Source organism: Ostrinia nubilalis, chromosome 25 (assembly GCF_963855985.1).
Source record: "Ostrinia nubilalis chromosome 25, ilOstNubi1.1, whole genome shotgun sequence".
NCBI lineage: Eukaryota > Metazoa > Arthropoda > Insecta > Lepidoptera > Crambidae > Ostrinia > Ostrinia nubilalis.
Genome location: NC_087112.1, coordinates 2,802,226 through 2,815,575, shown reverse-complemented (window position 1 = coordinate 2,815,575; position 13,350 = coordinate 2,802,226). Strand labels below are relative to the sequence as shown.

General features: G+C 36.2%; 1 protein-coding gene and 1 long non-coding RNA gene across 3 annotated transcripts in view; both read left to right on the top strand.

The window, feature by feature from the left end:
• Positions 1–10,847, top strand: part of LOC135084287 (uncharacterized) — a 56,742-nt gene extending 45,895 nt beyond the window's left edge. Inside the window, exon 3 of the long non-coding RNA XR_010259804.1 lies at positions 10,775–10,847. This is a non-coding gene — a long non-coding RNA (uncharacterized LOC135084287). The remainder of the gene's footprint in view (positions 1–10,774) is intronic.
• Positions 10,848–12,970: 2,123 nt separating this feature from the next.
• The window catches only part of LOC135084258 (zinc finger protein rotund-like), a 139,337-nt gene continuing 138,957 nt past the window's right edge, over positions 12,971–13,350 (top strand). For both annotated transcript variants that reach the window (XM_063979037.1, XM_063979035.1), the window contains exon 1: positions 12,971–13,071. In XM_063979037.1, coding sequence (XP_063835107.1) covers positions 12,985–13,071 — 87 coding nt within the window. In that variant the 5' untranslated portion in view covers positions 12,971–12,984. The remainder of the gene's footprint in view (positions 13,072–13,350) is intronic.

The window sequence follows — 13,350 nt, the reverse complement described above, 5'->3', positions numbered from 1 at the left end:
TTTGGGAATTCGGTCCAAGAATAAAGACCAAATCTTTCAAAAAAGTTTAAAAAAAATTTCGAGTGCCCCCTTTCCCTGTCCCGCGGTGTATTCTCAAGCCTTTGTTGTCTAAGAGCGTAAGTACGATATAAGTTCAAAATTTAATTATAGTAAAAAAAAACACTTTTTTTTTTCAAATGCCCGCTTTCCCTGTCCCGCAGTGTATTCTCAAGCCTCCGTCGTATAAGGGCGTAAGTACGATATGAGTTCGGTTCGTGGCGTATACGTGCAACTTTTCACTGTGGGCGTGCTCGTAGATGTACGACTTTAATACTTCACTAGAATGGGTATCAATATTATTATTTTCAACTGAAATAAAAAAATGGGATAAAGAAATGTAGGTACACATTAATCACAGTAATAATTTAACTCCATGAATGAACAGAGCGTATTGAGTAGCGTCCTGCGTTCCCACATCATTGCCCAATACAATCAACAGTAGTTCGTTCGTTCGTTTCAGCCAAATGACGTCCACTGCTGGACAAAGGCCTCCCCCAAGGTTTTCCACAATGAACGGTCCTGCGCTGCCCGCGTCCAGGCTCTTCCCGCGACCTTTACCAGATCGTCGGTCCACCTAGTAGGAGGCCTGCTCACGCTACGTCTTCCAGCCCGTGGTCGCCACATAATAATATATTATGTATATAATCTACAATAGTAATACGTTATAATCAACAATAGTAAACAATAGTTATACTGTTCCTTGTATACATGTGTCGGCGGCTGAGCCCGACAGTTTTATTTTAGTCGCAAATACACCTTTAAAGAAATCACATGTTTTACTGTTCCAATCTTCTGACGTGCGTTTTGTGGACTTAACTTATAAAGTGGACAACAACAATAATATACCTGAACATAACTATATTATACAGGGTGGAAACGATAAGTGATCTCACTCGATTATTTCAGTTGTGCCCGATTTTAATTTGTATGAAGAATCGGCTAAATCGAATCGGCGTAGTGTGCGCACTCCCATACATGCCCATACTGATCAACTGCCCGACTAAACTATCGGCCGACGAAAAATCAACGGTGTGCGCCTACTCTAACTGACCAATGGTGCCAACTGAAGTATAAAAACGATAGCCTTCAACTACTGGTGTTTGATAGTAATTTGTTTTAATTATAAACTGTTCGAAAATGTACTTCCAAATTCAAAAATATTAGCCTTTTTTTATGGCTATGCTATGCCTCTTGCCAGTGTCGAGTTGAAGTTAAGCAGGTTATGTCTATCATTTTATTTAAGTTCAATTGTTTCTAGAATGCAATTCCAAATTCAAAAATACCAAGCCGCATCAATGAGGGCTATCGTTTTTATACTTAACAGTTGGCACCCCTGGCGATTGACAGGACCTTACTCTACAGTGGCGCCATCTTGATGAGTGCAAATGCGATAGTCCTCCTACCACTTTAGCGCTCACAAGTTGGCGCAACTGTCTTCGCTACTAGCAAGTGACAGGACCTTACCGTACAGTGGCGCTAACTGGTGAGCGCTAAAACGATAGCCCTCATTGATTGATTGTGTTCCAATTTTATTTGGATTCAATTGTTTCGAAAATGCAGTTCCAAATTCAAAAGTCCCAAGCCCCATCCAGTCTAGTGCTCATTTCTGTGATCTTCGCTCGGAAGGTGCACGCACGCGCACAGAGACTAGTCGCGTACTCGGTCTAGGAATAGGTCACAGGGACGTCTGTGGAGAGGGCTGTCTAGATTTATGATTTTAGGTTAGAAATATCGTCGAGGATTTAGCTAGATGTAGGTCTAAGTGATGTTTTTTAGTAGTTTTTGTGGTGAATTTCATACCTCCTAACAGATAATGAATGTCTCAAGATGGTACTAAGTTGCGGACTATCCGCAGCTTACTAGAGACACTAAAAAAAAACCCTCAAAAAGTAGCCTAAATGTTAGCTCCATACCAAGTTTCAACAACTGCAAGCTGTTCTGATCTGCCGCAATCACACGACTTTTTTCCCAGCTAGCCAGCCCTGTAAAAATAGTAGTCAAAAACGTCAAAAACGTTTTTGACCCAGGCAAAAGTGATACAAAGCCTCTTCTAAATCTTATTTAACCTTTGTTTTAAAACTGAGAACTTTATTGGAACTTTTACCATGTTTTTTTTGTCTTTAGAAACTTTTCTGCATTTATCATTCGAGAAGTCTCCACGCCTCCCATGTTCTCCAACGCACACATCCATACGCTGCACCTGTGTGCCCACACGTCTTGAGAATAATATATTTTTGTTGCTTTTATATATTTTTTACTGGTACTATTTTATATTTTCACTATGTATGCGCGGAGGTGCATGTATTTTTTCTGCTCTACCCTCGCTGGGTTTTATTCTTTATTCTTTTCTTTGGGGATATAAGATTTAATGTATTCTTAGAGATTGATAAAATACTTTAAGGTCTAGGAGAATACTAAAACTTGCATTCGATCGATGTCAGACGTTGCTAACTCGTAAAATTTGACATCAAGATTATTAGAAGCCACAGAAGGTATCAAAAATGTTATTATGTCATTAAAAATTGTTAGTAGAAAAATGGAGCGTCACGAAAAAGCAGGACTTTTCAGATTTTGAGAGTACGAAACTCTAGTTAATTGAATGAGATTTTCTCGCTCATAGCCTACGCATTAATACTTTTATTAGAAATTGGTTAAGTAAGAGTCGACATCACGCAGTATGGGTCCCGTACCGAGTTCTTCTTCATTTCGTTTATTATCTCATCAAGTAGACTAACCATAACATTGTAGTTCAAGTTTTCTAATTGGAAAATAATTTTGTACAATCAATAACAATTTTACTTTGAACCTTATTCCTTCTCATGATTCTAGGTTACGACAATCCTAAGAGTTCTTTTATTTGGTACGGAACCCTTAAAATAAAACTCGTTCAATGGAAGAAGGCCTTGGATATAATGACACAATACAAAGATTTAGACAGAAGTTTTCTGAGTAGTTATTCTTCCATTTTGTGTTTGTTCTTTCAGATTCATTCAGCCGTTTTATTCTGATAGAGGTATAATATTCAATAACCTAGTAATAGAGGGATACGTACTGTCAGGCCTGGCTCACTCCGCGCGGTACATCCGATAATTACCTACAGCGAAGCGCCCCGCCGGCGGGTATTATATCAGTCGAGTGTCACGCGCGCGCCCGTCAGGACGCTGGCGTGCGTTGTAGTATGTACCTAATTCTATGATCGAAGTATTATTTAAAAATGGACATAAATAGAAAGAAATATAGTGCGGCGTTCGGGTGTGTTATTCGAAAAGAAATCTACACCGGATTTATATTTTTTTTCGCTTCCCAAAGATGCTGAAAGGTATGTTGGCCATGTAGGTAATCAATAATTCTTAGGATAGTAATATAAGAACCTAACCTACCATGACTACTGCTCAGAATGCGTTCGTTCGTTACAGCCAAATGACGTCCACTGCTGGACAAAGGCCTCTCCCAAGGTTTTCCATAATGAATGCGTACTTACCTACATACGTATCTCATATAAGTAGATTAATTAATTTTTCACTAGACAGCAACCCTAACAGCGTAAGAAGAGTTCAGAGGCACGCGATAGAAAGAGATAAAACTTGTAGGTGAATAAAATTGTAGGTACGTAGTGCTGTGCGAGCTGAATTCCACTGTATCGCGTCGTATCAAGAATCGCATTTATTTAAATCGTCTTGCGGAGTAATCCTTCTGTACCTGTACTATTACTTATTCTGTGGTACTGTATTGTATTGGAAAAGAGTTAAGCAAAAATGTGGGCCAAATTCTTTGAAATCAGTTCAATGTCCAAATCAATAAATTATTTATTAGTCAGACTAATATTGAAACAGTGCCTACTAAAATTAAATTATATTTACTTTAATTTCATTCAGTTATTAGTTACAGTTATTCAAACAATATGCAAGGATAGCCTGCAGCATATTTTTTCCTAAAAATAGATTTTTTATTTATAGAAAGAGAACAGTTTGGCTTGCTCATATTGTGAATTATTCGTGAAAAAAATTATTTGAGGTTGAAAAATACATTAAGTTTTTGCCAATACCCTCAAGCTTAGAATGTTTTGTATGGGATGGTCCGTCGCGTTCACTTTACGCCACCGCCACCCTAATGTCAGCTGTATGTAAGTAACTTTAAAATTAGTCGTAATTATTATGTCATAAACATAAAGTTTTATGTAGCACTAATCTACTTACTCGTTTTTAATATGACAGGTGTATTATAGGAAAGGATAAAGATGTAATGTTGCTATATTAAATTAATTGATGGGTAATTTTAGCTAAGTTTGTTATTGCTTGAAAGGTTTAGAGAACTAGCTGTAGACCGCGGTTTTACACGAGTTGTGTTTTAACTATTACCTACCTTATAATGAAAAATCATTTCTAAGCTTTATTATTACATACATCTACAATCTTTTAGAATGCTTAAAAGAGAAACAAACATCCAGACATCCTGACATCCAAACTTTCGCATTTATAATGTTAGTAGGATGTCAAAATGTCATTTTTTGGACTAAGTAAGTAGCTGAAGATTTATAGGTCCATAGTAGAAAGAATAGATTAGACCCTATTCACTAACGATGCTTGCTTAAGTGAAGCAGCAAATCGAACGCACAGCGTTGAACAGAGCTCTGTGATTGGTTCGTGTGTCACCCTGTGCGTCCACGCGCACTGTGAGACCTCATAGTAATGTTTGTGAATACGGGCGAGACACTTTTACTAAGATGTCCGTCTCGTAGCTCTACAATGCACAAAATATTTTTTATTTGTTGCAAATAAAATAAACTAATATCAGTGACTACAAACCTTAATTAGTACCTACCAAATTAGCAAATGTTTTAAAATAAATCCCAATTTTGAAATCTAATCACTTGTAATACGGTTCGTTTTCCCACAACCGTCAAGTACGCACAACTTAAGATGTTTTCCGACTGTACGTGCGTTATTAAGACCTAGTTATCACCTGCGTAACAGTAAAATCTTCATTTCCTTATTGCTATGGTAATAGAGTTCAAAATCCTTCGAAATTTTTCTCCATACACGGTAATTGGCAATCCTTCTGTGTGTATTGTCTTATAAAATATACAGGGTGAGTAAATCTCTGAATGCTTTATACAGTGTGTTTTCTTATAGAATATCACAAACTTTTTTGCTTGTTTATTTATGCAAAAATAGGGTGATTGAATTTAATTAATATTTTTAACTATTGATACAACACGTTATTTTACTAGATTGTATTGATTTTTTATGCTTCATGCTCTTATACAGAAGATTTTCTTGATCAATATTTATTCTGATTAAGAAATCAATATGATAAGTACAGGCAACAACACATCAGAATATACGTTATTTCTATGCTACTAAAAAGCTTCCATTAAAATTACATAGTTAACTAGGATGCCAAAATTTTCTTGATTTATGCCATACTGTATTTTTCCTCACACCCTGTATTAGGGTCAAGTCACACAAAGCGGTGTAATATTCACTACGAACTAAAGTATTACTTATTTGTGTACGAGAGTTATTCGTTCTGCTAATTTTAGTACCACTTAGCATAGAACCAAAAGGAATCAATATTTTAACGAAGGGTTTAAGTAACAAATTCATAGAGCTTGTTAGCAAAGTCGTAGATTTCCCAAATTTACCGCCAGTACAAAGGTAATATTACGTAAGTTTATTGAACCTTCCAAATACACATACTATACCCCACCACCCCCCGGGACCAACATCAAAAATATATTACCGACGAGGTACTCCGCCGCTTTCAAATAAAAAATAAAACATTAAAAAATAAAGAAAAACCATAAAAGCAGCCGTCTTGCGATGCGTTATCATTTTTATATGTTCACCCCCCTCTCAACCCTTCCACCCCCCACCCCTAGATGCAACACACACACGAGAACGTCTATAAATGGGTTAAAGAAAAATGTGTCTACCTGAAAATCTACGATGCATTTTTTTTATTCCCCCCACATTTTCTTTGCTATCCGCGATTCTCATATCGCCGATATAAAACTGAAAAATACATTTTCCACCCCCAAACAAATTCAACTCTTACCCCCCCGAATACAAAGCTCAAACTGCTTTACAGTCCAGTGAAAAAACAGAGCACTCATACACGAAAAATTCGCTCGCATACACAAGGAACAGTGCCGTTTAGAAAAAAAATAAGGCGCACACATATAAATTGTGTGCGCACCGAAAGGGATGCACTCTGAGTCATAAAATACCCACACATGCTCACATCGCGACTCACACGCTCACTTTGCCGAGTGCGACGCACACAACCGCGCGTGAGACGACCGTAGACTACTCACACATGCACCCGCCAAGAAAACCTTCTATGTATTGGAAAAATGCTTTTTCCTTGCACCAAGCTCAGGGAAGAGTTTCATAGCGAATACCTCGCGGTAAAGACTACTTCGTCTAGTCCTCCAAAAAATTCCATTTGACAAAAACCAAAAACAATTCATAGCAAAAAATGAAAACTTTTTACTGAAATATCTCAGTAATCGATTGTGCATGCTGGCCAGTTGTAATTCGAGGCATTCCATCCGTTTAAAAAAAGAATCGGGCTGTGTTAAACAAAAAAGCGCGAAAACGACAAAGCGGTTTTGAATTAGGAAAGTTAATTGAAAAGTTTGATCTTAGAGCCACGTGCGCACATTAGTGATGTAAATGTGTACTAATGAGTGTCTTTGTGTGTGTTGTCCTTTGTCAGAAGTTTGCGTGCGACGCCGCTCCACAACGAAGTGTGAAATATGATTGACTTGTCCAAACACTAATTTGCAGTTTGTTTTGTTAATTGTGATATCTTTTTGTTATTATAAAAAGAAACAACATTTTCATTAGTATTTTCTAACGATTTTTTTTCTAATTGGACTGCATTTTTGTTAAGTATTAGTGGTATTTATCATTTTTTAGCCAGTCAATGTGCAATTAATTGATATTTATTATGTTTGTACAGACGGCAATTTGGTGTTAAAAATGGTTCGTGAATATCGACATGTTGGAATTATTAATGTTACTTATATTGTTTTTATTTGCGATTTGTTGCACGACTGGATCGTATTAATGACAATTATGTATTAACTTTGGAGAATGATATTTATTTTCGATCGGTTTCGGGATCGTTAATTGCTGAATTATTTTACACGATTGTTTAAATGTATTTTAGAAATCGGTCAGTTATTATGGCCAGTAAAATCCATTAAGTACCTTAATCAGTATCATTAAAAAGACATACCATAACTTAATCTAATCATTGCAATAAATGAAAAAATGAAACGAATCATTATATCTAAAGAAAAACTATGCTCATGGTTTCTTCTAAAATAATTGTGAAATATGATAAAAAAAATCCATTTTACAATTCGTCTTTATTATGTAGTACCTACCTAATCTGTAAAACTATCATAGCAGGCCTAACAATATCCTAAAACCATAATAGTGTCTGTAATAATTTAAAAAATATGGCATTTTCTCTTGTCCCGTTTAATTAGACTCATTCCCGCCAACAAACAGCTTTGTTTTGATTGCTCTACATTCTACAACTTACGATTCTGGATTTGTCTCCAGTATACTTATTATTTTTAATTTTGTAAATTTTTGGTTGTTTTTCAAATTAGGTACATTTAATTTTGTGTATTATGAAATCACAGTTCATTTATGAAAACCTTTTACATGTCCGCAAAAATATAGAGCAATTCACGAAAAAGAGCGATTTGCATAACTTTAATACAAGAAACAAAAATAAACTTGCCGTTCCAAATTTCAGATTGCATAAGATTGGTAATTCATTTATGGGAAAATGTATTAAATTCTTTAATAAATTACCACAAACTGTTGTAGAACTACCCATTCATAAATTCAAAGCACATATTAAAAGTACCTTAATGAAAAAGGGCTACTATAAAGTCGATGATTATTTAAAAGATAAAAATGTTTGGGATACGTTACTGCCTAGCTCGCATAAATATTTATAACTTTGTAGTTACATTTTAAAGCATGTAAACCTTTGAAAAAGAGGCTGACAATAGTGACTGAGTTTCTTGCGCTGCTTCTTCTCAGCACTGGCCCATTTATTGTCCTGAAGCAGTGGTAGGGTTAATACTGGGACGTGTAAAAGTGCTTTTTTTGAGCCTATTTACAGAAATAAATGAGTTTTAATGAGTTTTTTTAGAGTATTATTTTAAATCACCATCCTCTTTTTAGCAAATTTTGGTATTTTATTTTTAATTTTGTAAGTATTTTCTTGATGTTTAGTTTATTTTGTAAAATTTCAGTTTTAATTTTATAGTTTCTTCTCATTATTTAGCAAGTTGTAGTTGGGACGTGTATTAGTGCCCTAGAAAGGCCATAATTAATAAAGATTTTGATTTGATTTGATTAGTTTAGCAAGCTCTTCCAGACCTAATCCGAAAACAGCAGATGGAATTTGGATTCCTTATAGTGTTTAGAGTAATCAAATGAAACACAACGTTCCCTCTTTCTTTGAAGATAAAATTTAACTTCGTCCTATCCTATTCTAAAAAGGCTCATATCCTTAATGTAATTGTCAGGTCACCTTTGACAAGTCTTCAAGACCTAAAAATAGTATCCAGGTCGCAAAACCTAGTCATCTTTCTTTAGACACATTTCCAGCCTAAGTTAGTCAGTCTAGCATTCTAGGTCAGTAAGGTTAGGTACAGCAGGCGTCTATTTTCGCGAAAATATGAGGGTAGTGAAATATTTAAACGACCTATATCACGTTGGAACCGTCTGGACAGTTGAGTTATCGATTTAATTTCATCCACTGGGTTATTTTTAAGTCTGAGGTAAAACATAGTAGTATTTTGTGAATACTGATAGTTACTTGATGTTTGGCAATAGGCTAAAAGAGGTCAGTGGAAATAGTGGGACTATGGAAAATTTTGAAATTATGATAGAAGTTTGGAAATTAATTTAGATTCAAACAAACTACTCATAACAAATAAGATTGTTTATAAGTATTCGATAAGCCTGCGACCATTAATTAATCATAAAACAAAATCGTAGTCAAGAAAATTTAATGCAAAAGTGCTGTGCAGCTTAAATTATAAAGACAAAGAAATATCAACAAAACCTTTTCTAAGAGGACCAAAAATTAGAAAAATGAAAAATTTACGTCTTATCAGAATCTTATAAGATACAAACAATTACCTATTATAACGAATTCATAAAACTCTTATTAGAAAGTATAAAATCTTATAAGAAAACAAAAGAGTACAAAGCCTTTTAAGCCGGACACTATAACAAATTAGCAAAATGGATGGAAATGCCAAGAATTACATAGGTCTAGAAATAATAAAGTTAAAAAAATACTATACTAATAATTTGAATTTTGCTCCAGGCACCTCCCAATCCAACGATAGTTCCTAAAAATACCTACTTAACTTTAACTAGGAAGATATATTTATTTTTATTTCGAGATTATATGAACACTAGTGTATAGTTAGTGAGAGATTATATTTGTAACAAAGTGCCAATCGATATGTCTGTGACATTAAACACAAATTTTATGAAGAATCCAATGAATTTGCAAATGAAGAGAGAATTCGAAGAATTTAATGCTGAAGGGGAAGCTAAGATAGATCAAGCTGATAGTAATAACTCGAGCGATGTGAATTCGGAGACGAGCGACGTTGAGAATAACGGTCCTAATGAAGAAATTGGAAATACAGCTTTAGATTACACTGAAAATGCTTTGTCTTTGCAACCTGTGGCAGAATTTATAAAGAAAGAGTTTCCACTGGAGTTTGATTTCGGGAATCCCTTTAGAAACCAGAATCTTTCTTTCAAAGATGGATTCCAGAATCGATCGCCGTTTTTGCTTCCCACTCAGCTCTATAAGAGCTTTCTGGCAAGCCTTGGGAAGAGGAGGAGGAATGTCACTGATTGCTACTCTCTGTATCCTCGGAACATGCTGTTTGGCTCCAACGGTTTTGGATTAGAAGCTTCTGATGATGAGAACAATACTGATCGAACTTCAGACTCTCCGGATGAGGTATCTGAAACATCTTTAGCTCTAAACAAATTTGTAGAGATCTGTATCAATACAGAAACTATAATAATATGTATTTTAATGCCTATAAAAGTCTGTAAATTACTATGGTACATTCTTAAACACCATATTATTAAGAGAAGACCTAGAATGGATTTTAAACATTATTTATTTTGATTGTCTTATTAGAAAAAAATAGAACATTGTGTTTACTGTTCTAATTGGAAATCAATTTCTTATTGGAATTTGGAGCTCGGATTCCTATTAGAATTATTTCAACGACTGAAACATCAATCTATTCCATTATAGAAAGCTTTAATTCAACTTTTTTTGATACTCGTATATTAGCTCTTTTAGTTATCATTCCGTGACTGTCACAAAAGGCGATTTAAGGAGAATAATATTAATCTAATATCAGGCAACCTCAATTCATCTGGCCAGCGTGAGGAGTAAAGACCAAATTCTCCATTTGCTTTTGGTAACTTGGAGAGGCTCGTGTTCCTGCAGTGGAAACTAAAAGACCTGATGATTAATATGTGTTTAACTTCCTCAAGAATGGCCGCCACCAACAGTCATTGTGGAAATCATTGGGGGAGGCCTGTGTTCAGCAGTGGACGTCCTATGGCTGAAATGATGATGATGATGAAGTTCCTCGATTTGAGTAAATTCCACTGTACCATCAGCAGTACCAACACACGTTGCTTTGTTTCAGAAGGCAGGAGCATCATCGGCGTTCGTCTGGAGCGGAGGGGGGGTGACGGGCGCGGGGGGGCAGGAGCAGCCGGCAGCCCAGCCCGCCGCCGTGCCAACTGGTAACTCAAGCCCACTGTTGGGCAAAACTTCATAACAGAAAGATCTAGAATGACAAAATTGTTTCCATTATAAAATTTTTCCTTCTAAAGCAAAATTTTGTCAAGTGTCATAAAAAAGGATTTTCTAATAAGAATCTTATTACAAAATCTTTGTCTGATGAGGGTTTTCGCGTTTGAAAAATCCATCTGCAATACGTAGACGCGAGGTCCAAATGCTGCATGATTGGTTATTTTTGACATGACATTGACAGATAATGTCAAAATCCACCAATTACGCAGCAGTCAGACCCCACATCCACGTCCCGCTATCTAGCGGATCTTTCATTCGCGAAAACCCTCATTAGATAGGTAGCGTCTTATTTGACGATTTCTACAAATAGATCCCCTTGAAAAATTGACAAAAAATCTTTTACATTTTACTATCAAAAAATCAAAATTAAAATGGTGCCGAGATTCTGTTGATAGTTTATTATTAGGTGTGTATTAGTAATAATAAAAATATTTTTCTTTTTTTTTTCCTACGTGTAGTTTTTGATCTACCCTCAGTTTTAAATTTTAGCTTTAATCGGTACTTTGGTTGCACAGTTTGTAATGTTATCGGTATATTTTTATAACGAAATTTATTTTAATATCATGTCTGCATTGCCAAGAAGTTGCCTCAACGATCCAAATGTAATTTGTTACATTTGTGATGTGTACACAGTTAAGAATTTCAAAAATTTAGACAAAATTTTAATAAAAAGTGCTTATTTTTCTTACTTTAAGTCGGAAATTGTGGTTGTATTCAAGCCGTGGACACCCGAAATTGTTTGTATAATCTGCTGTGAACACTGAGGCAATGTTTCAATGGTCAAAGAAGCCATAACATGAAGTTCAGAGTGGAAAAAGTGAGGAAAAAACAAAAAAAATCCTGGTTTGAGCATAAAAAAAGTTTAAAGCAGTAAATTTTTGATGGCCCACAAATAAGAATATTAATAAAAGATACATTTCTTAAGTTTGATGGACGTTTGGAACGATTTACGTGGACTTATTTCGTTGAAGTTACTAAATTTTTTTTCGGAAATCACAGGACTAGTAACTACTATGAAATTGTGAGACATGCCCTAAAAACTCAGGATGTAATAATTTTCATCAAAGGGCACTACCTCCACAGTCATCTTGACCAATTCCCAGAGAATCTTGGGTCACTATAGCATGCTATAGCTAAGAACAGGGAGAGCGATGCTATCAAGACCTAAAAACCATTGGAAGAGAGGTACCAAGGCAGATGGGATAGCTATATGATGGCTGATTACTGCTGGGGGATGTAACGCGATAGTTCCATTACACCTCATTCACAAAAGTCGTGGAAAAGAAAGTTTTTAAGCACTTCAAAATATTATAAACGCTGATTTTGGTGAAATTTTGTATTTTTCTATACACGTCAAAATCTAGAAAACCACACGTAGGAAATCAACAAATTTGCTACTAAAGCAACCAGTATAAGGTCCTTAATCAAAAAATATATACAGTTCCTTGGCACCAAAACCACTGTTGACCAGTGTTATGGTCAAGAATTTATCATCCTGACACATCATGTCATAGTCTCCACTATGTTATAGTCGCAGTAGCATATCTTCTAATTTACCAAAGGAAAATGGAGAGTCTACTCTCTGTCACTAACGGGACTATTCCCACATCTCTTTCCCACCGCTGCAACTCCTGTGTAGCTAGGATCTACAGCTTGACCGCCAATTAAAACCCAACCAGTAAAGGCTAAAAGGCCAAAGCTCCGAAGTGCCGTTGCATCGTCTTACACAGAAATATCCGTGGCGGTCACACGAGTGAGGCGCCGCGCCGCATCGCGCGATACACGAAATCTTTGCGATGCGGGGCTGCAATGCAACGCATCGTGTGCTATGGATCTTAGATCTCTCTTAGGCTCAAGCTGTAGATCCTGGCTATACAGGAATTGCAGCGATGGGAACGAAAGGTGGAAATGGTCCCGTTAATGAGAGGACGAAGGAATGTAAGTTAGTCCTTAAGACCAAGTCGGATGTCCCTGTCATCTAATCATAAATCGTTTTCACCAGGCACGTCGGGCGGCGGCGGGGCACAGGGCTTGGTGCACTGGATGTCGGTGATGGCTGAGCACATGGGCGGCGGCCACCATGACCCCAGCCACTACGCCCTGCCTCCGTGGAACAACGGTGGTGTTGATGTGAGTACTAGATCTTAAGTCGAACATGCGAAAAAGAAGTGTTAGGCTGAGTTGCACCACCTTATTTTAATCGTGACTATAACCCTAACTGGTGTTTTTATATGGAGTTTGACAGACTGAGAAAAGAGAGTTAAATTAAGATGGTGCAACCCAGCCTTAATGTACAGATTGGACGAGGAAATGTAGAAATAAGTGAAGATGAACAGACGACGGAACCTCAAACACTGTAACACCTTAATTTAGTTGTAATATGGTGCTATTTTGCAAAAAAGATTATAG